Below are 27,343 nucleotides of genomic sequence, written 5' to 3'. Positions count from 1 at the left end.
ACCTGCAGCTAAAGTTCTACCCTCGTCAGACGCACAAAGGTAATTAATTTCTCTGGTCTCTGTAATCGTGTGGCAGAAGTGAGCCATTTTGGATCACGCAATAGGGGGTAATGAGATTCTTTTCAATATCTGCAAGCCGCGTTCTAATGGCTTTTCATCAAAGGACCGAAAAAAACTCTTCTCGTTGACAAGCGGACACAACCTATATGGTGGGCGAGAAATAAATCCAGTGTCGGTGGGCATTGTGGATGAAATAGTTTCCATGGCTGTTCTTCAACATTAAAGTAAGACAATGATGTCTTGTCACTTCCATAGAGTTGTATTAACATAAACAAATATGTCTAATGAAGATATCCACTAAACGGATCTCCCCAGACAATGGTTAGCTCCGTCTAAGTCCATTGACGAGGTGTGATCATGTTCTGCTTTTGTTTCGACGTGCCATGTTATTTTAATGACATGCTTATGCCTCTCTCGTCCTATCCCTGTCACACATCACTGTTTGAGAGCTGGTGAGAGAGAGCTGCTCAAAGTATAATAATTACATGAGACAGACAGCTCAACTCTGGTAAACAGTCCTTGATCATTGATCAAAGGTATTTATAAGAGCGAGGAGTGTCTGATACAGCTTTGCATGAAATAATCACCAGGAAACGAGACAGTTCGTCACCTCTAAGTTCCTCAGCTCAAGGGTCTGACACTTAGAACGTGTGTTCAGGAGTCAGGCCCAGTTTCCCAGACCATGGATCAAGCCTAAGTCCTAAAGTAAGAGAAAAATTAAATGAAGATGTCCACTGAAAATACTTTGAGTCTAGGACTAGGCTGTGTCTGGACTAGTGTCCTGTTGGAAAGGGGCTGAGACTGTTCCTTTCAGTCTCTAGGGAGGAGTGTCTTGGGGTCGTGTTGAGAACAGGCCAAGGTCTCCCTCAGTCCCGTCCTAATTACCTGGCGAGGCTATCCGATTTCTCTCGGCCCAGTGACCCATGTCTCATTGGCACGCCACAGAGAGGGGGGCCGGGGGGGCCGGGGGGGGGCAGGGGGTGGGGGGACAGACGGAGGCTCTCCTCCCGCCTCGTCACTGAGCTCCCCTCGCGTGTCTGCGTCTGACAGGGACTCACTCTGCTACATTTGTCACATGACTCTGGGGCTTGGGCTGAAGCCACATTAGCATAAGCCTGGCTCCCCTGCACCATCCACACCCCAGGGGCCCAGCAAGGTATTGTTGCGGATGTTAGCCGGAGGTTGAAATAGCGTTCGGAGCCTGGAACACGCCATTTGTGGGAATGCACTTGTCAATATCTATTGGGCTGGATTTATTTCGTTATTAAACCCATTACTATCACAGCTTCCAGAAATCTATTATCCTGAACTTGAAATCGTTAACAATGTTTATTGGTGAGGAAGGCACATAAAGATGGAAAAGTAGTTTTGAGCAACATCCCATGTAATCATTCCCTCTCGCGCTCTCTTAATCCATAATTCAGCTCGCCTAAAATATATTTTTTTTGCGCCCTCAACGCAGGGACATTTCATGCCCCATCTCCTCCCCACATCGCCGTTAGCGCTCGTGTTTGTTGTTTGTTGACGTCGCTCAGAGTCAATAGTCAGCATAAAAAATGCGCAGTAAACCATCCCAACACGGCGCTCTGAGGACCCCGGCACGGGCCTGTTGGCTGAGTCCGAGGGGAGAGACCATTACGAAGATGAAGCTGCCAAAACCTTGATTAAAAAAGTACAGCGGCGATACACACAAGGCGGTTAACACAAACGCACTCTTCCACCGGCTGATCGTTACAGAAGGCCAAGACAGGGTGTTACGGAATAATTGGTCCTCAACATGTATAGAGTACAGTGTGGTCTTGGGAGACTATGAGGGGTCGTGACTAGGTATGTTAAACTGTTCAGTACAAACTGTGCTGTATATCGTCGAACAAACTCAACGGTTGAACTCGGTTGTTTTAGATGCTCAGTATTGCCCGACACTCGAATGAGTATTTGGCTCGAGGTCCCAAAAGGTGAGGTGGGGAAAAGAGAGGCTGCTGTAAGTCAGTAAACTCGATTACTGACTCATTATGCTGCCTGATAGTGGCAGCCTAATTCTCCTGTCCATTTCCAAATCCTCTCAAACCCTGTATCAGTGACAAACATTTGAGTTTTAGTGGCTTAATCTGTCAAATTTGACATTTCTCTTCTCACACACAGAGCTCATGGTAGCTTTTGGCAGACTTGTGAAGAGGCGGAAGAGGAGGAGGGAGACAGAGAGAGCGGAAGAGAGGGAGAAAATAGGAGAGAGATGGGGAGCGAGCGGGAGAGACTACGAGTGAATGAGAGAGAGAGAGAGAGAGAGAGAGAGAGAGAGAGAGAGAGAGAGAGAGAGAGAGAGAGAGAGAGAGAGAGAGAGAGAAAGAGAGAGAGAGAGAGAGAGAGAGAGGCAGTGTGAGTTGAAAAGAGAGAGAGAGAGGGACACTTTGTAATCCACTTTCTCCTGCCGTCGTGGCGGTAACAGCAAATGCGTTCACCCCCAAAACGAGTCTATGTAATGGAGTTCTCTCAGACAGCTGCTTAGAGCTGCTGGCCAATTAGGAAAGAGAAAGAAACATCCTGACTCTTGAGGCTCACAGTGGAGACCACAAAGAACATCTCTCTCTATCTATCTCTCTCTCAGACACACTGCACTTCCATACTAAAGTCTAAAGAGTGAGGCTTATTAGTGAAGCAATAGCACTGAGAGCCCAATCAATGGCAGCAATCAGTGAAATCTATTCTAGTCTCTGGTTTCTGTCACAACATGCACGCTAACTCCAATATCCTATCACACTGCCAAGGAGTGGCTGTCAGAAGCATATTCTCAATCAATAAATTGACATCAGATTCGAAAAAATACAATATTACTTGCCATAAATAGATACCCCGCCAAAAACTGAAATGTCTAATGTATAATGTATTTCAATTCAGGGAGTTTCAATGTATTCACAGACACATTAGGTCAATTCTATGTGATTGACAGGTTTATTGTGCGTGTGTTTGTGGAGTATTTCTGTCCCAATGCTCATGTGCAAGTCTAGTATATGCCAAATGTGTGTGTGTGTGTGTGTGTGTGTGTGTGTGTGTGTGTGTGTGTGTGTGTGTGAGAGTGTGTGAGAGTGTGAAGGTAAACAAGATGCAGGCTACTGGTCGTCAGCTATATATAGAGCCCAAGTCAAAGGGGAGTATTTCCCAAGGTCACAGGGAAGAGCATGGTAGCAGTGATACAAGCCAGCTCAACCACATGGCTTCCCCTCAACACAGAGCTGGGGAGGGGGGGAGAGAGAGGGGGGAACAAGAGGGAGAGAGGAAGAGGGAGGGAGGGAGAGGGGGGGAAGGAGGGAGGGAGGGAGGGAGGGAGGGAGGGAGAGGGGGTGACAAGAGGGAGGGAGGGAGGGAGGGAGGGAATAGAGAGCAAGACAGGAAGGGAGGGAGGGAAAGAGGAGGGGGGAGAGAGTAAAAGGCGACAGAGAGAGGGAAGGGGAGGGAGAGAGCAAGGAAGGGAGGGAGAGAGGGAAATGACAGAGTGAGCGAGGGACCAAAAAGACGAGAGAAAGAAACAAAGGGTTTTCCCCTGGAGAGAGAGACGGGAAAATGGAGATGGAGGTCAAAGACTACATCTGTACACCTCCAGAGTATTGTCAGGAGAAGCCTTCAATCCCATCCTTTAAACCTCGGCCTTCTCTACTGCTACACAGTCCGTACCTACAGCTCCGCAGTGTCTCCAGTGTGTGTGGCGCGCGCGCGCGCTTGTACGTGTGTGTGTGGTTGTGTGTTCAATCGCATGATCTAACACAAGGGCATGAGGGCCTTTTACACACACTGTGTTTGCTATTTTTCCCACAGCCTATTTGCCTCCTGATCTTCTGAGCAGCTTAACCCAATATGCAGAACATGTGATTACTAAAGCAGAAAACATGATTACGCTTCTCCTTCGTCCCTGAAACTCCAATCCCTGACTTACTGCACAGTCATGCGTGCAAGGCATGATGGGAGGTCAAAACCAGGGGACAAGGGTGGGAGTTGTCCAATTACAGTGTTTCTTAGTTCTGGTGCTATTGTCTGGTTCAATGAGGTGAAATAATGACGAGTGGAAACAAAAAAAGGGAATGAATCGTTGTTAGGTGGTAATACTTGTTCTCTTGCGCCAAAGTTCTCCTGAAACTGTAGTTCTATCATTAGTATTTGTCCCTACACAATGCTGCAAGATGTCACTCACCTGACTGAAAAAAGGCCCTACAGGAAATCAGTCCAATTTTTAGGAAGGCATCATTGAAAGCCTGTGTGTTTTCTGCTGAATTCTTCTCCTCCTGAGCCTTAAAAAAATAACACAGGCAGTGACTTAGACGCCCTAAAAGAAACAGCAACAGATGAACGTGTCATAGTGCTCCAGAGGTCAGGACCCCTTTTTTTGGGGGGGGGGGGGGGGGGTTCGGTTTTATCTCTGGATTTTCGAGAAAGATGGGAGTGAGACGGGAGTGAGTCTAAATGGATTGCATTTTTCGGTGCCGTAGCAACAGTCTCCAAGTGTGTAGACTGACCACAATGCCAGCTCCCTTGCGACAGGACCTGACCTCTCTCTCTCCCACACACATACACACACTCCGAATAAATAAATAAATAAAATAATGCTGTCGAAAACGGCTTAGGGGATAATCCTTTAGGACGGGAGTCAAGCTGGAGTACACTACATCGTCATAGAAATTTAATTCTGTCTCACCCCCCCATAAAAGAATAGAATAGAAAAGAGAGAGAAAAAAGGATGCTTTTATGGTGATTTTGGGACAGCAGGAGGGCACTGACGTACACACCCCCAGCAGTCGGAGTTTCTGGATCTGCTCTCTTATCCTCTCCGGCTCACGGGCTTTTTGTTTGGTCCGCTTGTCAAATCCCTTGTTGGAGTGTTGCTGAAATGGAGTTTGTTTCAGAGACTTTTAGAAAATTTCCTTTGTGACACTTTAAGGATTGTTCTCTCTGTGTCTCTCTCTGTCTCTCTCTCTCTGTCTCTCTCTCTCTCTCTCTCTCTTTATTTATCGTTGTATCTCTCTCTCCTTGTCGCCCCTATGTATCTCTAATGTCCACAGGTCAGTGGCTACTCGGGGCCCCAGAGGAAGTGACCCGGGGACAGGATGTGACAGTGACTAACGACCACGGTGTCACCTGACTGGTGCTGATGAGATTCTGGAGCTGCAGCCAATATGAACTGACCCCTCGTGGGCCTCTGAGTTATGGTGCATTTGAAGGGAAGTGCAACTCGTCATGAAGTAAACTACAAGACAAACAACACTACAAGAGACTCTCCGCTGCAAAGCAAACTCCCAGCATGCACAGCACAGTAGCGCAATATCCCACGCCAGTCGCCTGGAAAAGAAAAAAGCCAAATCCAATTTGAAATTGTGCTTTTAAACTAATCCAGTACAATCTGCAGAGATTTCAAAACCAAGCAAAGCACGCGTCATCGGCTCGCTAACACCTCCACCACTGGACCCAACCCGGTCCAGGACCAGAATAGCTGCTGGTTGTTCTAGAAGAGCTCACTCCTTTGTGTTTCTGCCTCCATATTGCGAGGTAAGGCAAATATTTCACCTTGAGGAATATGTCCTGTAGCTCCTGCCAGCACAGCTACTCAGCATTTTTTTTCCTGGGCTACAGAAATCATTAGCAGCCTCCGTGGGGCATTTAAACACCGACCAAGGTGCTACTTTGATATTCTTCCTTTTCCCTGACATCATAACCCTAGTGATCTCCTAAAGAGATGGGCGGAACCCAGCTTAGGTTTTTTGGGGAACCATGCTATCATCTCATGGTCCGCTGGAAAGTGTGTGTTTGAGAGAGTGAGATGGGGTGTGTGTCCGTGTGTGTCTGTGTGTGTGTGTGTGTGTGTGTGTTTGTGTGTCTGTGTGTGAACAAGCTACTCTATGTGCTACATTTTTGAGTGAGTGAAGTTTTAAGGTTGAATTGAGATGAAAAACGACTGATTCTGGAAGCTTCCAGAGAGTTGTATTTTTCCCTTCACTGGCCCACTTCAGTTCTTCCTGCCATCTTCCTGAGGAACACGCTTATAAAAAATCAATTAAATTCTGAAACTTTCACAAACATTGAGAAGCTTGCTGAGAAAGAGAAAGAGAGAGACATGTCCTTTTCCTTCACTTTCCCTTCACTCAAACAAATGGATTCTAATCACATAGCAACAGGGAATTCTAGGCTTGAAGTCTTGTCAAGTAAGTTTTTTCAAATTTAATCAGCTCTCTCCATCTTATTCTCCCTTTCTCTATATATCATTCTCTTACTGAGGCATATTGATAATAAAACCTGGAGTGATTTTGTATTGACTTTCTCCTTGCAGGAAAGTGTGTGTATGTACTATGTATAATAATGAGGGCATCCATCCAATCTGGGTATGTATGTGTGTGTGTGTGTGTGTGTGTGTGTGTGTGTGTGTGTGTGTGTGTGTGTGTGTGTGTGTGTGTTAGGGAGAGAGAGAGTACATGTGTAAGCATCCAGAGCCCTACGCTCCCAATTAACCTGTGCACCCCAACACACCTAATGAGCTCTGCTTTAACCTCATCACCTCCCCCACCATCTTGACATACACACACCCAAACACACACAACACCCTTACACACACCATCACAAACACACCCTGAGGCACACAGCACCCTCACACACACACACATCGTAACTCGGCCACCATCCTTACACACACACACCACAGATACACACACACACGCACCACAGATACACACGCACTTCCTGACACACACCCCAACGGTGTGGCCCATTCACACACACCTCTGACCCCCCCACACACACGCACGCACGCACCAGACGTACCGTTCATACCGTTGTAGATGCTCCTGTGGTGAGGCGACAGCTCGTCGCCGGCCGGCCTCCTCTGCACCTCCCTCCCAGGGCTCCCGAACTTCATGTGGCTCTCGGGGCTGCTGCTGTACTGGTGCCGGTGGGTCTCCGGGCTGCCCCCTCCCTGGACCAGGCCGCAGCCCTTGTCGTGGTGCTCGGGCGTCCCTAAATGTGCCTGCCTGGGCTCGGGGCTCCCGCAGCTGCTCCCGACGCTGCCCCTGTGGTGCCTCTGGTAGAGCTCCCCCGCTGCCGGCCTGCCCCAGCAGGTGCTGCTTCTGCCCAGGAGGAGGTCCGAGCCGGGGTGCTTGGCCTGGGGGTTCTGCAGCTGCTGCTGCTGCTGGTGGAGGAGGTGGAGGGGGGACGGCTGCTGCTCGGGGCTCCGGCGGCCCACGTTGCGGCCGTACTTCTCGGGGCTCAGGCCCCGCATGGCGCGGCCGTGGTCGGGCACGGAGACGGAGCCGCAGCGCGGGCGGCAGATCTGGGGGAGGGCGTAGGGGTACTCCAGGCTGGTGCTCCGGTGGCGGGCCGGCGGGGTGCTCGGGGCTGGACACCTCCCTGTCTCCCCCTCCTCCTCCTCCTCCTCCTCCCCCGCTGACGCTGCTGCACCTGGGTTTGTGGAGGTGCTCGGGACTGGCTCCGCCCCCCGCCTCCCCCACCGCCTCCGCCGGCCACCCCACCCCCCGCCTCCTCCGCCCCCGGCCAGGTGGAGCTGCTTGTGGTGGAGGTGGTCGGAGCTGTCGGCCGAGCCGGCGCTGGAGGTGCTGCTCCCGTCGCCCACGTCCCTCATCAGCAGGCCCGTGCCGGGCACCAGCAGCAGGCTGCTCTGGCTGTCGATGGAGCTCCTGCACCCGCCTCCTCCGCCCCCGCCGACGCCGCCGACGACTCCCCCCAACCCCCCGCCGACGCCTCCCCCCACGCCTCCTCCGCCCTTCTCCTCGTCCAGGAGCAGGCAGAGCTCCTTCAGCTCCAGGTTCTCCCTCACCACCCTCCTCCTGGCGCGCCTCCAGCTCCTTGAGCTTCTGCAGGTACAGGGTCACCTCCTTCCTCATGATGCTGGCGCTGTAGCGGCCCAGGCGCTGCCACTCCCGGACACGCGCTTGCCCTTCTGCGGTCGTCGTCCAGGAAACAGCACAGGTCTCTCAGCTCCCGGTTGTCCTCCTGCAGTTTCTGGTTGATGTCCTGGAGACGGGAGGAGGAGAAGGAGGAGGAGGAGGTAGAGGAGGAGGAGAGGGAGGAGGAGGAGGTAGAGGAGGAGGAGAGGGAGGAGGAGGAGGTAGAGGAGGAGGAGAGGGAGGAGGAGGAGGAGGAGGAGGAGGAGGAGGAGGAGAGGGAGGAGGAGGAGGAGAGGGAGGAGGAGGAGGTAGAGGAGGAGGAGAGGGAGGAGGAGGGAGGAGGAGGAGGAGGAGGAGGAGGAGGAGGAGGAGGAGGAGGAGGAGGTAGAGGAGGGAGGACAGGGAGGAGGAGGAGGAGGAGGGAGGAGGTAGAGGAGGAGGAGAGGGAGGAGGAGGAGGAAGAGGAGGAGAGGGAAGAGGAGGAGGAGGAGGTAGAGGAGGAGGAGAGGGAGGAGGAGGTAGGAGGTAGAGGAGGAGGAGAGGGAGGAGGAGGAGGTAGAGGAGGAGGAGAGGGAGGAGGAGGAGGAAGAGGAGGAGAGGGAGGAGGAGGAGGAGGTAGAGGAGGAGGAGAGGGAGGAGGAGGAGGAGGAGGAGAGGAGGAGGAGGAGGTAGAGGAGGAGGAGAGGGAGGAGGAGGAGGAGGAGGTAGAGGAGGAGGAGAGGGAGGAGGAGGAGGTAGAGGAGGAGGAGAGGGAGGAGGAGGAGGAAGAGGAGGAGGAGAGGGAGGAGGAGGAGGAAGAGGAGGAGAGAGGAAGGAGGAGGGAGGAGGAGGAGGTAGAGGAGGAGGAGAGGGAGGAGGAGGAGGTAGTAGGAGGAGGAGAGGGAGGAGGAGGAGGAAGAGGAGGAGAGGGAGAGGAGGAGGAGGTAGAGGAGGAGGAGAGGGAGGAGGAGGAGGTAGAGGAGGTGGAGAGGGAAGAGGAGGAGGAAGAGGAGGAGAGGGAGGAGGAGGAGGTAGAGGAGGAGGAGGGAGGAGGAGGAGGAGGAAGAGGAGGAGGAGGAGGAGGAGGAGGAGGAGGAGGAGGAGGAGGAGGAGGAGGAGGGGCAGGGAAGATAAAGTTATGACTCAAGGCCTAATTATTTTGTTTGCCTGAGGGGATGAGAAACAGTGTTTATCAGCAGTATCTGTTTGAGCGTTCTGCAAACAAATTTCGTTAAGATACAACAATGCTACAGCGCTTGTGCTTGCCTTTGTTACATTCTTAATGGTCCTGGGGGTTGCTTTGTGAAAAGGATCAGCTTCACAAGCATCCTTTGTTTCTTTTTGTTTATCGTGTATTCTCTCACAGTCAAAATACCCTCTCTGTCTAACGATGTGTTGTCGTGCAGTCAGGAAAGTCTTGACCATATACGGTATTTAATATGTAGTGTAGTGTAGGGTATTGTGAACATTAGGTGGATGTGGGTAGAAATGTCAGCTGCTCATGGGTTGTTAGGGAGACTGAGAGCAGTACATGGCCTATGAGATGGAGATCTCTCATCTCATTTGCAACGTGGCAACTTTCCTATGTGACACAACCACCCCCTCCAACACCCAGGCCCTGCCCTCCATCACTCTATAATTACACACCTCTCTCTCTCTCCTCCCTCCTCTGTCAACCCCTCTCTCCTTCCCTCCCTCCCTCCCTCCCTCTCTCTCTCTCTCTCTCTCTCTCTCTCTCTGCCTCGTGCCTCGACACGTACATCGATGCCTCTCAAATGCATTCTCTCCTCTCTCTCCTTCTCAGTCCATCGCTCGATCCTTCTCTCCCCCTCAATCCTTCTCCCTCTCAATCCACCTCTCCTCCTCAATCCTTATCCCTCTCAATCCATCTCTCACCCTCAATCCTTCTGTCCCTCCGTCTCGGCCCGCCTCTCTCCCCCCCCCCTCAGTCCGTCTCCCTCTCCTCCCGGTCGACCTCTCTCTCTCCTCCTTCCCTGTCCATCTCGGCCTCGTTCTCCCTTCCTCCCTCTCCTCCTCACTCCGTCTTCACCCTCTCCCCCTCACCCTTCCTCCCTAGTTTGAACCGCAGGCTCTCTCCCCCGTCTAATTAGGCGGTACACAGTTGGCCGTGGGGTCGCCGGCAGCGCCCAGAGAGCCCAGTGTGCTTCATCTCAGCCTCCCCCGTTCTCCTTTTAATGAAGCTCCGAGTGTTCGAGGCGGCGGCGCCTTAAATCAAGTCGATGGGCGTCCAGTAGCGACAGGGAGCTAGGTTTTTTTTACCCTGCCAGATTCTTCTCCTTAGTTACCTAGAATAGTTAAGGTTGAAAAGAGGATGAGAAGCCAAAGGTGTTTGGAAGTTACGAGTGTTGAGACACTTTGAAATAAGAGGTTTGTTCTGGATGCGTTCCAAGAATGTCTCATATGAAGTGTGTTCGTTGTAGATGGTGGCATCCACTGTAGAGATGTGTAGAGCAGACAACAGGTGTGTGTGTGTGTGTGTGTGTGTGTGTGTGTGTGTGTGTGTGTGTGTGTGTGTGTGTGTGTGTGTGTGTGTGTGTGTGTGTGTGTGTGTGTGTGTAATATAAGTTAATAATATTGCTTAACTCAGATCTGATGAAAGATATTTCAGCACATAAAGAACATGGATGATTGACATTTCAAGCGCCCAGACACATACAGTAAACAGAACTTATTATGTAAACCTCCAAATTCCATTTCCAGCAGCCCTTTAAACGCAAGGGCACCCCTTGCAAGCTGTGCGCGCTCAGGTGCGCTCAAAACTATGATCTCATCCCTCACAAACGCGCGCCCCTCACCTTCAGCCCCCTGATCTCGTTTAAGTGCAGCTGGAGGCTCCGATTGACTTCCCTGATCAGATTCCCATGGTCCAGAATAACGCTCATCTTGTCGGCTTCAGACCGCCGGAGACGCCGCACCAAATCCTCCTTGCCCCACTTAAGCAGGTCCTCGTCGGAGAGATTGGAGATGTCCTCCGCTGGACTTTCAGTCTTTGTTATCGACAGCTGGAGCTGAGGCTGCGACGGGGTAGCTTTCTCCATTTGTACGGTTCCGAATCCGACAACGGGCATAAAATACTCAAAAGGTCGTTGACAACCTCTGCTCGCATCCGTGTCCAAGTCCAATCAAATCGGAAATACTATCGTTCGAAATGAAATAGCATAGTTGGCCTCACCGTCGCTCCTTGCGCCTCCTCTCCCCAAAAAGCAACAGCTGAGCCCGAGAACGCCGGCTTAGTGAAATAGGCTACAGCCTAGAAAAGGCTACACAGGCGAGGCTGCACTGGCTTCTGCATAACATCTCCCACACACCAGCCTCTACGGAATTTAGCCTAGTTCATGCAAGTTTGCACCGGAGCCAGCGTACGATTTAGTCCCGTTCGTCTGAAGTAGAGAGATCTTCGGCGGGTAGCAGCAGGCAGAGGATGCGCTCGCCCCTTGTTCCGCACACTCCACGGCATAGGGGAGGATACGCGGTTGCATCGCCGGCCAGAAACTGCACAGGAAAAAGAGGGAGTGTGACTGCAGCGAGGTGCTTGCCTACTCTCTCTCTCTCTCCCTCTCTCCCTCTCTCCCTCTCTCCCTCTCTCCCTCTCTCCCTCTCTCCCTCTCTCCCTCCCTCTCTCTCTCCCTCTCTCCTCTTCCCTTCCTACTGCCACTCGTCGTCACCCAGGGGACCAACTGATGCTGGTGAAAATTGTGATCCGTTTGAATGGAGCGCCCTCTATCGAGCTCGAACACTTACAAAAGTGTCGTCATTGTGATGCTGTATTAGGTCATCTAACATCACCGTAGTTGAATAGTATAACATAAAAAGGCACACACTGGTTGTTTAACACAGTTGTTCAAATCAGACATCAACGGCGAAATAACACTTAGGATTTCCGGTGCACTAACATTTAACCAGACATTCAATCTCCTAATAGCATCTAATCTCATACAATGCTATGTTAATACATCCAAAGTAAAGATATAATGGATCTATGTCATTATCATAATGTAATGGAACAGAGTGATATTATCTTACAATGGGGCCGTTGTAGTGCAGTTTGGGTCTGTTGAACCCGGTCTGAGGCCAGCTAGAGGCACCACATCCTGGACCTTCAGCTCCTCCTCAGAAGGCTGTTCTTCCAGATGGTTCCATCAGCAGTCCTCAGGCCAACCAGGGCACAAAGCTCTTAACCATGCCCTTTACGAGGGGCCCCGCTGGGGAAGGACTTTGTTGATGGCTGGCTGCATGTCCTTAGCGGTGTGGGCATTCACTCTCCCCTGCACAGAAGCCTCCTGAAGAGGGGGGGCGGGGGGGGGGGGAGTAATACCACATATACCACACATAAGTGGTATAAACAGTGGCATAAACAGTGGCATAAACAACAACAAAACACAAAATGCTGGTGTCTCAAAGGCAGGGGTTGGAGTGGGGCATGAGGGTCTACCATCCTTCAGGTTTTTCGTGGCCATGCAGGTCCACAGACCACTTAAACGTGACAAAGCCAACAGGGGCCTTTCTACCTTGGTGTTGTGTATCATGGTCCCTACAGGCCTGCTCTCCCAAATGACTTTAGGGGCCCTGGAGAGGGAAGAGTATGGTCTCTATCTTTGTCATGAAAGCTTCCCTGCAATGATGATGCAAAATTGAATTTTCAGGTGTTTTGTAGTCAGATTCAAGAACAGATGTTTTGATTATTTAGCCATGCAGACAATATTCTAGAACGTAAACTTGACGTGAAAATATTCTTTATTTCATTTTTCTCTCCGGTTATTTTGTATTTCTTCATGGAGTCTGTTAATGTGACCTAATTGAACTGTGTGTTTTTGAGGCTGCTGGACGTTTCGATTTGGACAGAGATTCCCAAAAGATGGCGCTGTGTGTTTTTAAGTACCGCTAGAAGCAGACACTTTTGTGGGCATATCTGTTGTATCCACCCAAACACTCTCATCCGCGTTACAGACAGCTATTAAGGACCGCGAAGCCCAAGTGTCTTTTCTGGTGTACTAACGTATTTAAGAGAGTAAGTGCACATTATACTTTTAACGAGCACAAAACACTGTGAACACAGATGAAGAAGGAAAGATGTTTGCTACCTTCACACAGTGAGACTGATTCTATTCAGCGTGTCTGAGCATGCGCACTGCAGCGGTTCGACTGGGTACGGGAGGACATCACGGAAAACTCGCTGTACCCGAACCGCACGCTGAGATTCATTCTTAATTGCACTATAGCACGCCTACCATCAATACCATGCTTGATACACCGTTAAAGTCGGGGACAACTTAACAGCCTGGCGAGGTTGAGTCGTCGCAGAACCGAGTAAATAACCTTATGGGAACAGTATGCGGGAAATGGTTGGAGGTTGCTGCGTGTGTTCTGATGAGCGAGGCTGGGCTGAGAATCCGCTTGTGTACTGTGACGGACATGGGTGCAGCGTCGCTGTGCACCAAGGTAACTAGCTCGCTCTATTACAATGTAATTACCGCTTTTCGGGAGGATGGGTATAGGTGCGCTACGTGCGTGAGGACCCGTCGCTCTCTGTTGGTGCGTGTGAGGGGGTGTTATTTCCTTCTATATCCTTTGACATGGTTAGCAGATGGGACATGAAAAATGACATTAAGCCTTATGGCGCCGGTTCGGTCGTGTTGCTAATATTCGATACAAAGTTACGCACCGTTTGTAGCTTATTGGCTACATCTACAGCTGGGGACAGCTGCCTCAAAGGCCCACGAATACATTGTTTCCTGAATGCATCCGCATGCTTTGTTGATATTATGTGTCGTTGAGGCTTATATATTTTTTTACCATTTCCATAACAACATCCCGTACAATTTTAGGAGCTCAATCTAAATTTAACCCCACTTCGAAAACGATTTCCTTCTTTTGTCACGAAAGTTGTGGTCCGGTAGGCCACTTGAATAGTGCATAGCCTCAACTTCATTCTTCTGTAGGGATCCTTACAATCAACGTTGTTTTAAGAAAGTAAACATACACATGTGTAATCGTTATTGTAATAATATATTTTTTTTATTCTGTGAAAACTCTTAAAAGGTGGTGGTGATCGGATTGCATTCTGCACCTTATAGTATCACGTCCAAAAGTGTATATAGTCATATTTAGACTACATTTATAAATAAAGACAATTTCCTATGACAATGATTTCTGTGCAACATGTTGATATGAATCTAATATTCCTAATTCCAAAATTCCAAAAGAAGAAATGGTTTGTCTTTTTGTGTGTCTGTGTGTGTGGGTGTGGATGTGAGCGTGTGTGTATGCGTGTGTGCGTGTCTGTGTGTGTGGGTGTGGATGTGGGCGTGTGTGTGTGTGTGTGTCAGCATGCTATGGCATCGTTCAGGTTCCCACTGGGCCGTGGTTCTGCAGGAAGTGTGAGTCACAGGAAAGGGCAGCACGAGTGGTGAGTGCACCTCCACTATATTTACATGACGAGTACCAACATCCCTTCATCTTAGAACGCTGACTACAGGCGATGTACTACAGTAAACACCAGCATGGATGTGTTTTGTGGCTGTTTATGTAAACATACCTCCAGTGCCATGTCTAATAGGGTGCTCATTATGCATCAGGATTAGACAGTGATGGTCCATGGTCCAGTGAGGCCTGCTCTCTTTTTTTCACTCCAGAGATGTGAGCTGTGCCCCCACAAAGATGGAGCCCTCAAGAGGACAGACAGTGGAGGTAAAAAGCTTCTTTTTCTGGGGGGTCGTTTTCTTTCATCTTCTCCCCCTTTGATCCCCTCCGTCCATCCTGCACTTCCTATTCTCCGCCTCCCTTGTCTTAGTTCATGATGTACTCCTTTGTCCTTCAATGTTGTCCTGGCCTTAGATATAGAGCCTACACTATGTTTTGGTCACTGTAAGTGTGTGTCTGCGTGTGTATGTGCAAGCACACATGTGTCTTGTGTGTTCTCGCGTATGGGTTTGGGTGCGTGTGTGTCTGTGCGCGTGGGTGGGTGTGTGTGGGCGTGGGTGGGTGTGTGTGCGGGTGGGTGTGTGTGTGCGCGTGGGTGGGTGTGTGTGCGCGTGGGTGGGTGTGTGTGGGCGTGGGTGGGTGGGTGTGCTTGTCAGTGTGTGTGTGTGTGTGTGTGTGTGTGTGTGTGTGTGTGCGTGTATTGATTCTGCCATGGTCTGTGGGTCTCCAATCCAGGCTGGGCCCACGTGGTTTGTGCTCTGTACATCCCGGAGGTGCAGTTCGCCAACGTCCTGACCATGGAGCCAATCATCCTCCAGTACGTCCCCCACGAGAGATACATCAAGGTACCCCACCTGCCGCACCCCTCCCTCCTCTCCTACTTCCTCCTTCTCACAGCTTCTCTCTCTCCCTCCTCTGTGTCTTGTCCCTACAGTCTTTCTGGTCCGGCTGTTTTTTACCAGATTGTTGAGTCTCACTGTGCGTTGATATGATAAACGATGCGTACATTTTTTTTTTTTTACATTTTAGAAGATTTTGGCATAACAATGGAGTCATATTTACTATGTATTATTCTCTACATGGAATATTCGTTCTTTTTTTTGTACTGTTGCATATCCAATTTAAAACTGCCATCTGGGTAGTGTAGTATCAGGGTGCTTCTGATGGAGTGCTTACTTTTATGGCTAATGGTTGTCTTGAATGGTGCCCATTGTGAAAAATCAATACTTGACACATGAGATTTTGAATGGAAGCTTTTATGCAATTGCATCACTCTGCTGGGACACTCAACGATAGACAGTGGAGAAGCTGGCTGTACAATGTGAAGTGTGCATATTTGTGTGTGCCTGTCTTTGTGTGTGTGTGTGTGTGTGTGTATCTAATGTACACACATGCTGCTTCCAGATCCCAGTGTCAGCTACAGTAAATTGCATCCGGCTCTGGCCTGACAGAGCCCTTCATCTAGATCAGCTTGTTGTATTCTTACACTGTGTTCCAGTGGGCAGTGAAAACTGGAAACGCCCCCCCCCCCATACTCTCTCTATCTTCTATAGTGCATCCAGATGCTGTCTCTCTGCCCCCCGCCCCCACCACCACCATGTGGTTGGCATATTATGAGTGAGAGAGGGGGAGGAGGAGGGAGAGCTGAGGAGGAGGTAGAAGGACGGTGGGGGGGAAGAGAGAGAGAAAGAAAGAAAGAGAGGGAAAGAGAGACAGAGAGAGACAGAGAGAGAGACAGAGAGAGAGAGAAGAAGGTGGTAGAGTAGGAGGGTGAGAGAGGGGAGGAGGAGGAGTGGTAGGGGTGGAAGGTGAGGAGTCTGCTGCTCCTTTGTCCAGCACCTGTTGCTAGGCCTGGCTGTGGGGGAGCCACGAGGTGGGCAGGGGGGAAATGAATGTTTCATAACTAGCTAGTATCGGTGACAGTTGAAAACGTGGCCTAGGAGTCCATGAAGACAAGAATCGAGTTTTCTCTCAAATCCCAGTTCCTAGCATTGTGTAGCGTTTTGCGTATGCGAGTCCTTTCAGGTGGTCTTGACGTCGGAGGTGGACAACTTGAGCCGTTTTCTCTGAACCGTCTTTTCATTTTCCATCTGCCTATCCTTCCCCTTTATCTGTGTCAGACTTGCTACATCTGTGAGGACCATGGGAGGGAGAGCAAGGCGGCTTGCGGAGCCTGCATGACCTGCAACAGACAGGGCTGCAGACAGGCCTTCCACGTCACGTGGTGAGTGTGTTTGTTCGAGTGTGTGTGTGTGTGTGTGCGTGTGTGTGTGCTCGGACTCTTCTAAAAATATGCGTTAGTGGGAAAGTGCTTCTCCTTTTTTTTTACCCTTGTTGTGTCTTGGTATGTGTGTGCGTGTGTGTGTGTCTGCGCATACATGCATATGTGTGTGTTTGTGTGTGTGTGCTGCTGTCTGACCCTATGGCCTTGTGTAGTGCCCAGATGGCAGGCTTGCTGTGTGAAGAGGAGGGGCCCGAGGCTGACAATGTGAAGTACTGTGGCTACTGTAAGCACCATTACAGCAAAATGGTAAGGAGTCTGGCTCTAGAGACGCACACACCATGATCTTGTAGTGAAAGTTTTGAGTTTAGCTATTTCGTTTTGATCCTTGATCCATGTGAACCTAGCAGTCAGTCTTGTGGTCTGCTTGTCCATTTAGTCTGCTCTCTGAGAATGAAACAAGGCATGGATTCAGGCCAACACCCGCTGTATGTCGCTTTGCATAAAAGCATTTGTTAAAGAAATACTGGATGCTCCAGCTATAGCTGTGTTTTCCCTGTAGTAATAGCTAGCTACACCAGTGTTTATCCTGTAGTTCCAGCTAGCTACACCAGTGTTTATCCTGTAGTTCTAGCTAGCTACACCAGTGTTTATCCTGTAGTTCTAGCTAGCTACACCACTGTTTATCCTGTAGTTCTAGCTAGCTACACCAGTGTTTATCCTGTAGTTCTAGCTAGCTACACCACTGTTTATCCTGTAGTTCTAGCTAGCTACACCAGTGTTTATCCTGTAGTTCTAGCTAGCTACACCACTGTTTATCCTGTGGTTCTAGCTAGCTACACCACTGTTTATCCTGTAGTTCTAGCTAGCTACACCACTGTTTATCCTGTAGTTCTAGCTAGCTACACCACTGTTTATCCTGTAGTTCTAGCTAGCTACACCAGTGTTTATCCTGTAGTTCTAGCTAGCTACACCACTGTTTATCCTGTAGTTCCAGCTAGCTACACCAGCGTTGACCCTGTGTCTCCGCTCTCTGTGGCGTCCACAGCAGAAGAAGATGCGTTCCAGTGGAGAGAACACAAGCAGTTCCTTCAGCCACTCCAGGGGGTGCTCCACCTCCCCCTCCCAGGACAAGCACAGCTCCCATCACCACCGGCCCAGGAAGGTGTGTTTGAGTGTTTCTCCCTGTCTCTCCATGTCCAGCAGTCTCTCTGTCCGTCTGTCTGTCTGTGTTGGTGGGTCCTGTCTAGTCTAACACCCAGGTGTTTGTCGCGCTCCTCCAGAGCCACAAGGACAAGACCAGGCAGAAGGAGAGGCACAAGAAGTCGTCAGACAGTCTGGGTTCCTCCCTGACCAGCAGCGTCGACAAGGTAGTTATTATCTCCTTCTCCTAACCCTTGAGGTGAACATACAAATACTCATTGGTTGCACAGTCTCTACATCAACTAAGCCCTTGGCTTTGAAAGTGTGTCATCAACACACGTCGACCACAACTGATCAACAAGTCACTATAGCAACATGAACTCCCCTCCGCCCACTACTCTTTTGTAGTTGTCATCTGGTCACCACGGCACCAAGGATGGTGAGGGGAAGTCCAAGAAGCTGAGCTCGCATGGACTGGGTCACCGCAACAAGAAAACAGGATGTACTGGCAAGAGCTGCTCCTCGTCTTCCTGTTCCTCCAGCCCCTTCAACACGGGTACTAACCTCCATCTGCGCAAGCAAACACGCCTGCCGTCACAATGTACACTACCTGCCAATAGCTTACGTTTGGGATATTTCATATGTTTGGGAACTAGGTTTGTATGTTTGTAACCTGGTGTGTTTTATGTGGTGTGTGGTATAAGTATTTTCTGACGTACAGCCATGGCAAAAAAGTATTGGGAGCGACATACATTTTGTGTTTGCAAAGCTTGCTGGGCCTTGGCATAAAATGACTGCTAACATAATTTCAGTAAGTCATATCATCAGCACAGGGGAAAGTGTGAACTAGTTCTAGCCAGGTGAAATCACTCTATCATTCTGATTGGATTTTAAGAGCAGATTGACTGCTGTAACAGAGGGGACTATTTGCATATATTGAAATATATATATTTTCGCCCCAGAAAGCTTAATATGAAACGTGCCTTATTGTGATTCCAGTATTCTATAGAAACACGTGAAAACATTTTACTCAAATACTGAACCAGCAAACTTTGCAAAACACAACATTTGTCATTGCCAAAACTTATGGCCACGACTGTATGCTGGAAGTGTTTTTGGTGTATGTTTACAGGTGGCGGCTCCCTAACCTCAGCTCAGGACTTCCTCCAGTACTCGTCCTCCTCCACACGGCTGGAGCGCGACCACGACCGAGGCAGTGACGGCCACGCAGCCGAAGACCGCAAGGAGCGTCTCAGGAGGACGGTGGCAGAGGCGGACGAGGAGGAGGAGGACGAAAAAGAGGTGGCGAAGGACGAGGAGGAAGAGGAGGAGGTCGAGGAGAGCAAATACCGCAAGACTTCACTGCAGCCTCCGGCCCTGACGCCGGTAGAGGGGTCACAGGGTCACCAGAGGTCAGAGGGCGAGAACAGCTCTTTCGAAACCAAGGTCACCATCTCCACCTTCGGCTCCATCATGCGCATCACTTCCTCGTCGGGGCTGGGCGGTGGAAGCAAGATCCGTAAAATCTCTTCCGGGGATTTCAAGCCTTCCAAGTCGCTCTGCAAGCCCTCGCACCTGACCACACCCCCGATCCTGGAGGAGGCGGACCTAGAGGAAGACAAAGCCACACCCCCGCCGCCGCCACCCAGGGAGAGGCGTCACCGTGGTAACAAAAAGAGTCGCCACGGCCCCGGGCGGCCGCGAGGGAGCAAGAACCGGGAGAGGAGGGAGGAGGAACACCATCACCACCAACAGCCAGCTCACGCTGCCCCACTTCCTCCGCCCCCTCTGGCCGCCCCCTCCTCACTCTATCCCAGCCCCCCCACCCTCCCCCAGGCCGCCTACCCCTCCACCCTGCCCCCCTCCGCCCCCACAGCCTCCTCCAGCAGCCTGTCCTCCAGCCGCAGCAACATACTGCTCGGCTCTGGTGAGTGTGCGGTTGAGTGTATACGTGTCACTTCCTGTCAGAGGAGCGGCGTACAGACACACTTGTGACACTAGTCAGCATTTCACTCTGGCTGCTGTTCTTGATAGATCTGTGAGGTAATGAAAGTAGCACAGTGCATGGCCAACATGTTTTGTAACATGTCAAGTGAGTAATCCGCTTGCTCTTCGACAAGATTAGTTGCAGTGTGCAGTTTCTTCTAGTTTCAGATTTGTCGCTAGGCGTTTTAGAATGTGGTTTTGCATGTCTGCCAACAGTAAATGCAGGAACACCAATGACTGATCTGACTTCCTGTTCTCGTTCTTATGAGATAGTATCTCACCACTGGCGTAGTGAACTTGTGGGTGTGTTTGTGTGTTTATGAGTGCGTGCGTCTGTGTGTGTGTCACTCAAAACCTGTGCATCTTTCTCTCGTCCCTTCCAGGCAACTACAGCACTCACAAGGACCCCCTCTCTCTGGGCGGGGGCATGTCCCTCCCTCCTTTAACGCTGGGTGGAGGTGTATGCATCACTCCTCTCTCCTCAGGACTCCTCCCATCCCACTCTTCCACCCTCCTTCCTCAAGTTAACTCCGCCCCCAACACGCAGGTACGCGAGGGGGGGACTGACGACTGGGTTGACACTGCCGCTGTCAAAGTGGGTTCAAAGGACCGTAATGGTGATGCTGTGTGCGCGTGTGTGTGTGTGTGTGTGTGTGTAGGTCCACCCAGGCTCCAGCTCGTCCTACAGTCTGAGTTCCTCTCAGGGCTTTGGCAGCTGCATGTCCACTGCCGCCACCCTGCCCCCACTACTGAGCCAAGCCCAGACCTCACTGCCAGGTCAGACACACACCGACACCACCTCAGTATGTCACACTCCAGCATGTCCCATGTGGAGGGAGTCATTGTCATGTCGTTTGATCCACAGATTGTGACCTGGATGACTGTCGCTATCCGTGCCAGGGCAGCTCCCCCAGGGAGAGCTTCTCCTCACAGTGAGCAGCCTCTAGACTAGTCTCCTTCCTTCAGACCTGCATGTCCTCAACCATTCGAACAAATGCTGGATTTGTCTCTGTTACTAGGGCTTGGGTCATTGATGGCGTCTCACGGTTTTGCCTCTTCCTCCTGGTCCCTCTTCCTCGCCCTCCCTCCCCCCTCTCTCCCTCCCTCCCCCCTCCTCTTCACCGTCTCCCCCCAGGTCTCCCATGAGCTGTCTCCCTCTGCTGTTCGACCAGAGGGAGGGCCTGGGTCACGGGGTCAGGGGTCGCCTGGAGAACGTCCCTCCGTCCAGCTCCCACATCGAGCTGCTGCTGGAGAAACACAGCAACGAGGAGCTGGGGGTCAACAGTGAGTGGGACTTGGGAGGGTTTAGGTTGGTTGAGGGGCAGTTCTATGGGCGTATGTGAAGCCCTCTGTGACATGCTTGCGTGTAAAAAGGGCTATACAAATACATTTAGATGTGATTTGATTTAGAGGGTATCTGCTGTGTTTACTAGATGGAATTGTCTTCTCTCGTCGACTCCTGATCGATTAACAGCTGAAAGGTCTTCTGTCGTGCTATTGTCTTGTCTGACTCATAGCAACCATTGACAGATGAAGAAAACAACCTGTAATATTGTGGATTCAAGCTAGTTAATTTGCTCTTTTGAGCACAGTTACGATGCAGGGATACAGTAATGAACGGTGTGTCTTTTTGCCGTTTCCTTCTCCAGTACACCTGAAGCGTAATCTTTGTTCAGGCTCTTTGAAAGGCCAGTGAGTTGGTTTCATCCTGAATCGATTTATTATTTACACACACCCTGAATAGGTCCTACTGTGAGACTATTTCTATTCAGAAATGATGGATGTATTCTAGGGCTGGGTTGTTGCAAAAATAGCACAATGAGACATGACTCACTTTGCTGAAGGGGTGACAAAGCATTTGTGACACACTGTAACAACACAATACTCTGTTTTCATGATTTCTTCCTCTCTCACTCTCTCTCATTTTCTTGTTCGCTAACTTACCTCCCCTGCGTCCTTCCCACATTCCTTCTCCCCCCCCCCCACCTCCCTTTGTCTTCCTCTCTCCTTCTCTTTCTACCTCTCTCCTCCCCCTCCAACCTCTTTTCCTCCTACCCCTCTCCACTCCTCCCTCCATCCCTTTCTCTCTCTCTCTCTCTCTCTCTCTCTCTCTCTCTCTCTCCTCCGCAGTTGTGGAGATGCTCCAGTCCCTGCACTCGCTCCAGCAGGAGAACCAGCGTCTCCAGGACCAGATCCTCAGCCTGACGGCCAAGAAGGAGCGCCTGCAGCTGCTCAACGTGGAGCTGTCCGTCCCCTTCCCTCCCCAGGCCCAGGCCCCCGTGTCTGCTTCAGCCCACGTCAGCTTTCTGTCCTCCGGCCACGGTACTCCGCCCTCCCACCTCCCCCCCCCCTTCCTTCTTCCCTCCACCCTCCCACCCCCCCCCTCTTCCCTCCGCCCTCCCACCTCCCCCCCCTCTTCCCTCCACCCTCCCAGCTCCTCCCTTTTCCCTTCCACTTCCGCCTCCTTCTTCTCTTCCACCTCCTCCTACCCTTCCTCCTCCTTCTTGTCGTCTTCCTCCTCCTCCCCCTTCTTTTCATCCTCCTCCAGCCCTTCCTCCTCCTCCTCTTTCATCCCTTCCTCTTTCATCTTTTTTTTCCCCTCCATCTGCATGTTGAAGCAATGCCTGTTTCCAGTCCCAGCACCCGGTCTGTCCATCCAGTGGATCTTATTCCTCTTTTTTCAAGTACACACAGACTTCATGTGATATCCTCGTATCCAGAAACGGTGTGTTTATCGGGTTTGTGCATCTCTCGCTGTGTCTTGGCTCCCCCAGACCACCTCGGCACCAACAAGAGCCCTCTGTCTAAAAGCTGCTACCTGAACGACACCTCCTTCATGACCTCCTCTGAGGTTAGTCCCCAACAGAGATGGTGCAGATCTCAGATGAATGAAGGGATCTATTGATTGAGAGGATTGATGATATCTTATAGTACTATGTTATTACCCGAACAGCATATTCAGTGCGGTTGAATCAGCATAATCTTTTTTTGTTGACACGCATATATCCGTTCCAACCTTGTTTTCTCCCTCTCTAGGAGCTTCATTCTGGGAGTCCATCCCGCAGTAGCTCCTCCCTCTCCTTCCAGAGCACCCCGCCCCCTCAACCGAGCCCCGCCTCCTTCGGCCAGCCCCTGCTGAACGGACTGGCCCGTGGTTTGAGTGACGGCTTGGGCTCCGTCAGTCAGGCCGGGGGCTCCACCCTGCCCACAGTGAGCGGGCTCATGGCCTCACTGGCTGGAAGTCCACAGCTGAACATGAACGGCATGCTGGGTAGCCTGAACGGGGTGATCCAGTCCCCGGGGCTGAACGCCCTGCAGCCCACCCTGCCGGCGCTCCGTCCACAGCCCCCTCCTCTCAACCCCCAGGGGCTGCAGCTGCCTAAGAGCATGAGCCCGTGAGTACCAGGGCCTCTCACTGGTAATAGACACCAGGGCTGATCCTAGCTTTGGGCTTTGGGATCTGCTCGGACATAGAAGCCTCTGGATTGAAATCCCAAAGCATTCCAGAGGCCTCATAGAAGCCTCTGGAATGCTAGCTGTTGGTTTGTGTCTTTGATGTCCCTTGTTGTGGGAATTGTTGACGCCTCACGTGTTGACTCTGGTAGTTCCGACTGATGCTGCCCACGTGTTGCCATGACCGACTGAATAAAGCTTGATGTCATCTCATCTCCTCGTGCATGATGTCGTTTCCTTGTGCGTGATGTCATTTCCCTGTGTGTTCCCTCTGCGGAAGGTCTTCCCTGCTGTCCGACCAGCAGAAGCAGCTCCTCCAGCAGCAGCACCAGCAGCAGCTCCAGCAGTTCCTCACCTCGCAGCACTTCACCCCTGTGAGGAAACACCTCCCGCCTCGCACACACTTAGCCTTCTAGAACCCCCTCCGTTTCCAGGCTTCGTGTGAACTAAGAAATGGATAGGAACACCGAAAGAGGAAAACCACTGATAGGCCGAGAAGCCGCGAGGAACCGAGGGTCGCGGATTCCTCGGATGGCGTGACGGCGAAACAGGTTTGCTTACACCCCGCGTCAGGTCCCTGAAGTCTTGCCCTCTTCCCTCGCCCTCCTCAGGAGCAGCAGGTGGTGGTGTACCAGATGCTGCAGCAGCAGAGACAGAGGGAGCTACAGCGCCTCTCGCCCATGGTCGCCCAGTCGCCCGGCCTGCTGCCCTCGGCAACCGCCTCGCCCCGGCAGGGGGGCCAGGGGAACCCTCTCTTTGGGCTGCAGGAGAGCGCACTTCACAAGCCAGGGGTGAGTGCGGCAGTGCTTCTGTTACTGACTACTACTGTACTACTCAAACTACTCGAGGGGAGTTTGGCCATGATGGCTTTGCACTTTACTTTCCAGCAAGAAACCTGAGAATATATGCCAGTATATACATAAATGGTAGAGATAGAGGATGTAAACAAGGTGACACGGTTAAGCCGAAGATGACGTTCAAACGTGTTAACTTGTGACTGTGCTTTTGAACTCATTTGATATGATATGGGTGTTTGTTTTTTCAGTCTGCGGGAGAGAAGGGCGGAGAAAAGATCTGATGATCTCACTTTCACCTCGAATTGGAGCAGCTATCGCTATCAAAAAAGGAGGATGATTGATCCGAATCGGTTCAAAATTAAACTGAGGTCACCTTAAATCTAACAAGAGTCTCTTTCGCTCTCTCCCCCCTTTCCTTCTCTCTTTCTCTCTGTCCTGATCTATCAGCTCTATCACTCCTCTTTTATGAATGTATAATGGACCAGACTTTTAACAGTTATGCTTTTCATGCTTTTTTTCTTTATATTGGAGAAAGGTTTTGTCTCCTATAGTTTGTTGTGTGTAGGCAGCTTTTAGAGAACATGAATACAGTGGTCTCTTATAAAATTGCACTAATTTGTTAACCAGACCAATGGGGTTTGCTCTTGAAGCCATGGCCATACCCTTCTCCAATGAAGGCTGTTATCTATAGGGTTTCCTGGATCCATCTTAGATGGCACTCATCTTAGATGGCACTTCAGTTCGACCAGAATGTTCCTGGACCTTAAGAATCTGGACCATCAGTCCTTAAAAGCACTTCTGCGATAAATTTTGTTAGAGCCAAACCGACTTCCGTGTTGTTCGTCCTGGGGGGGGGGGGGGGGGGGGGGGGGGCGAAGGCCATCCTCAATGTTCGGCCTGCCGCCTCTCACTGACACCTCTGTCTTCCTCTATGCTCGTCTTCCCAACCTTCTTATACTGGTCTCTGCTCCTTCCCTGTAAACAAACAGCTATGGTGGTCGGTGTGTACCGACCTGCGTCTCCAAGACGGGCCGGGCACCCTTCTGCCAACTCCCTGAGAATCCATAAAGAAATGTCTATTGTGCCGCTGCCGAGATTAACCAAACTAAACCAAACATTTTGACGTTGTTTCAAGTGTGCGGCAACATAAATGAGAAATTTATTTTATCTCCAAAACTGGTGTGCTTTGTTTGATAGCAGCTATCAAGCAAAGTCACCGTTTCCGTAGAACTTTCTACAGGATATTTGGTACTTCATAGGCCACTGGTAACTGACACTTTTGTGATTTATATGAATATTTTGCACTCTGTCTGTTAGTGTTAGGGTTTTTTATTTTTTTGTTTCTGTTGTACATAATGTTCTTTTAATGCCTGGAAGCTAGTAGTTATTTTAGCAATACTGTTAATAGTTGATATGCCTTAATAAATGAAGCTAGGTTTAATGAGGAAAACATTTGAAGGGCCTGGAGGCAGGTTGTCTTTAATCTTCTTTGTTTGATTTGTCTTCATCTATGTTGGAAACCGAGGGCAGTCCCAGTCCCTCTACCCCACACGTCCTTCGTAGATCATGACAAATCAACAATCGCATCATGTGAATAACTGTACTGATGACTGAATCATTTGTATTGTAAATCTGTCCTAAGATGAACTGTAGTGCTATGTTGTTCCTGAAGGATTTGAGGACAGTGGTCTGTTTTAGAGGGTGACGTGTAACCAGACACACTCCAGCATGATAATGATGTCACAGTAACGGCATAGGAAATGGTGTGACTGCAGTGGCTTTTTTTTACTGACTTAAAAACAGCCATGATACAAATTAATATTCAAAACAGCACTGACATGACAAGGTGCAAAGTTCTTCAATTGTGGTAACAACCTTTGAAAACAGTTTCGACAAAATTATCAGGGGTTTTTTTTGTCCCAAGGAAAGCGGTCTTCTACCAACTCCTTGCCATTGTAACATCTGCATTGTGCCGGATCTCCATCAGAGGTGTCTCGTTAGATGTTACCGCATGGTAAAGTACATAGATAAACTCTTGATCTACCTTATGATAAGCTTATTTTATTTTTTATTATTATTTTATTCGTGATCTTCCAGTTTCCTGTGTGTCTTATAAGCACTGATTGTGATCCTCCCATCTAGCTCATGTATTAATACTGGCCACTTATTCATGTCCTTAGACTCAATCTTAGTCAAGAGGCGAGGAATACTTTTCCTGCTGTTACACCTGATGTTTTTCTTGTGTTCGGCCAAAGAACATTTGAACCATTTTATGTTTCTGTTTGCAAGCTCTTGATAGTGCTCTCCCGTACATGTGAGTTATATTGTTCTGTTTCTGTAGATAGGTGTCAGTGAAGAACCTCAAGCAACTTCGTTAGTTGATGAAATACTGTAGCAGCGACTATAGGAGATTGTTTCATAACGTTGATAATCCATGAGCCTATTCCAGTGTGTTGACAGGACTTCCCAAGGAGGTCTTCAGTTTACGAAGTACTGTACATCCTTATCAGTTGTTGTACAATTAAGGTAAAAATCTAAGTGAGAAAACGTCCAAGAGATTGTTTGACTGAAAGAGTACTGCAAAGGAATTTTGAAGGGGTGTCTTTCCCACATTGCACTGGGGCTATTTTCGGCCCAATGAAATGTACATCTTTTTTTAATACTTTTTTATTTGTTTTGAGTACAAGTTGTATACTTAAATGTGTTTGTGTAAAGGCACATTAATTTTTAAGCTTTGAAGTTTGGGTATCGAAGATATTCCATGTTATGTATGTTGTTCTGTGTATCTTATGTATTACAACATATTTAAGCACCTGTCTGAATAATGTTCGAGGAGAAACAAATTGCTTCTTGAGACATGAAATGCATTAATTCTGTTGCTAAATACCAAGATAAGACTATGCATAGTTTTTAAATGCATTGTTCAACAAAAAAAGGAAATTAAAAAGATTCAGCACTGCATTTTTAAAAGGACAACCGATTTGTCACTGTACAGTGTAATTGAGAGAATTAATCAAAATTAATTTGCCAATATTTAGATGAAATTCCCTGTAAAGTATTTTGATATTTTTGTGTAAAATAAAAAAGAACAATGACTGAACTTTTTCTGTTAACAAATGTATTTTACATAGCATATTCTAACATTCTTGGCTTTGGAAACTCTGATTTGCGGATCCCAGCCACTATAATACATTTAACACATTATTAAACTGGTGTACTTTACAGGATATCATGTCAAATTAACATGATGTTAAGGTATCCCCTTTAAGATGATAGGAGAATGTAACACTTTAATATGAAACGCCCTAAATATGGATCTGAAAATATGAAACCTTTAAACGGTTGGTCCATGCTTCGACAAACGTGTGATTAGACGTCACAGTAAT

At 49.7% G+C, this 27,343-nt stretch overlaps 3 protein-coding genes across 3 annotated transcripts in view; 2 read left to right on the top strand and 1 right to left on the bottom strand.

Annotated features, from left to right (window-relative positions):
* LOC134008452 (eukaryotic translation initiation factor 3 subunit A-like) overlaps positions 1-27,343 on the top strand; it is a 100,896-nt gene that overhangs the window by 22,973 nt on the left and 50,580 nt on the right. The gene's annotated exons all lie outside the window — the stretch shown is intronic.
* LOC134009182 (coiled-coil domain-containing protein 85A-like) lies at positions 4,367-11,565 on the bottom strand. Its single transcript, XM_062448908.1, is given in 6 exon segments — positions 4,367-4,375; positions 4,836-4,931; positions 6,842-7,870; positions 7,872-7,992; positions 7,994-8,064; positions 10,733-11,565. Coding segments are annotated over 6 exon segments (1,599 nt in total). The 5' UTR covers positions 11,006-11,565.
* Positions 13,075-27,051, top strand: LOC134008428 (protein AF-17-like). Its single transcript, XM_062447797.1, has 20 exons — positions 13,075-13,376; positions 14,264-14,343; positions 14,570-14,624; positions 15,093-15,202; positions 16,478-16,581; positions 16,794-16,887; positions 17,627-17,743; positions 17,862-17,948; positions 18,130-18,277; positions 18,854-19,648; positions 20,091-20,254; positions 20,367-20,484; positions 20,573-20,639; positions 20,843-20,991; positions 21,838-22,029; positions 22,482-22,558; positions 22,744-23,102; positions 23,441-23,534; positions 23,772-23,951; positions 24,206-27,051. Exons 1-20 carry the CDS (start codon positions 13,268-13,270, stop codon positions 24,236-24,238), a joined length of 3,132 nt encoding a protein of 1,043 aa, XP_062303781.1. The 5' UTR covers positions 13,075-13,267; the 3' UTR covers positions 24,239-27,051.

Source organism: Osmerus eperlanus, chromosome 22 (assembly GCF_963692335.1).
Source record: "Osmerus eperlanus chromosome 22, fOsmEpe2.1, whole genome shotgun sequence".
In the NCBI taxonomy this organism is placed as follows: Eukaryota; Metazoa; Chordata; class Actinopteri; order Osmeriformes; family Osmeridae; genus Osmerus; species Osmerus eperlanus.
This window is presented reverse-complemented; position numbering and strand designations above follow the sequence as displayed.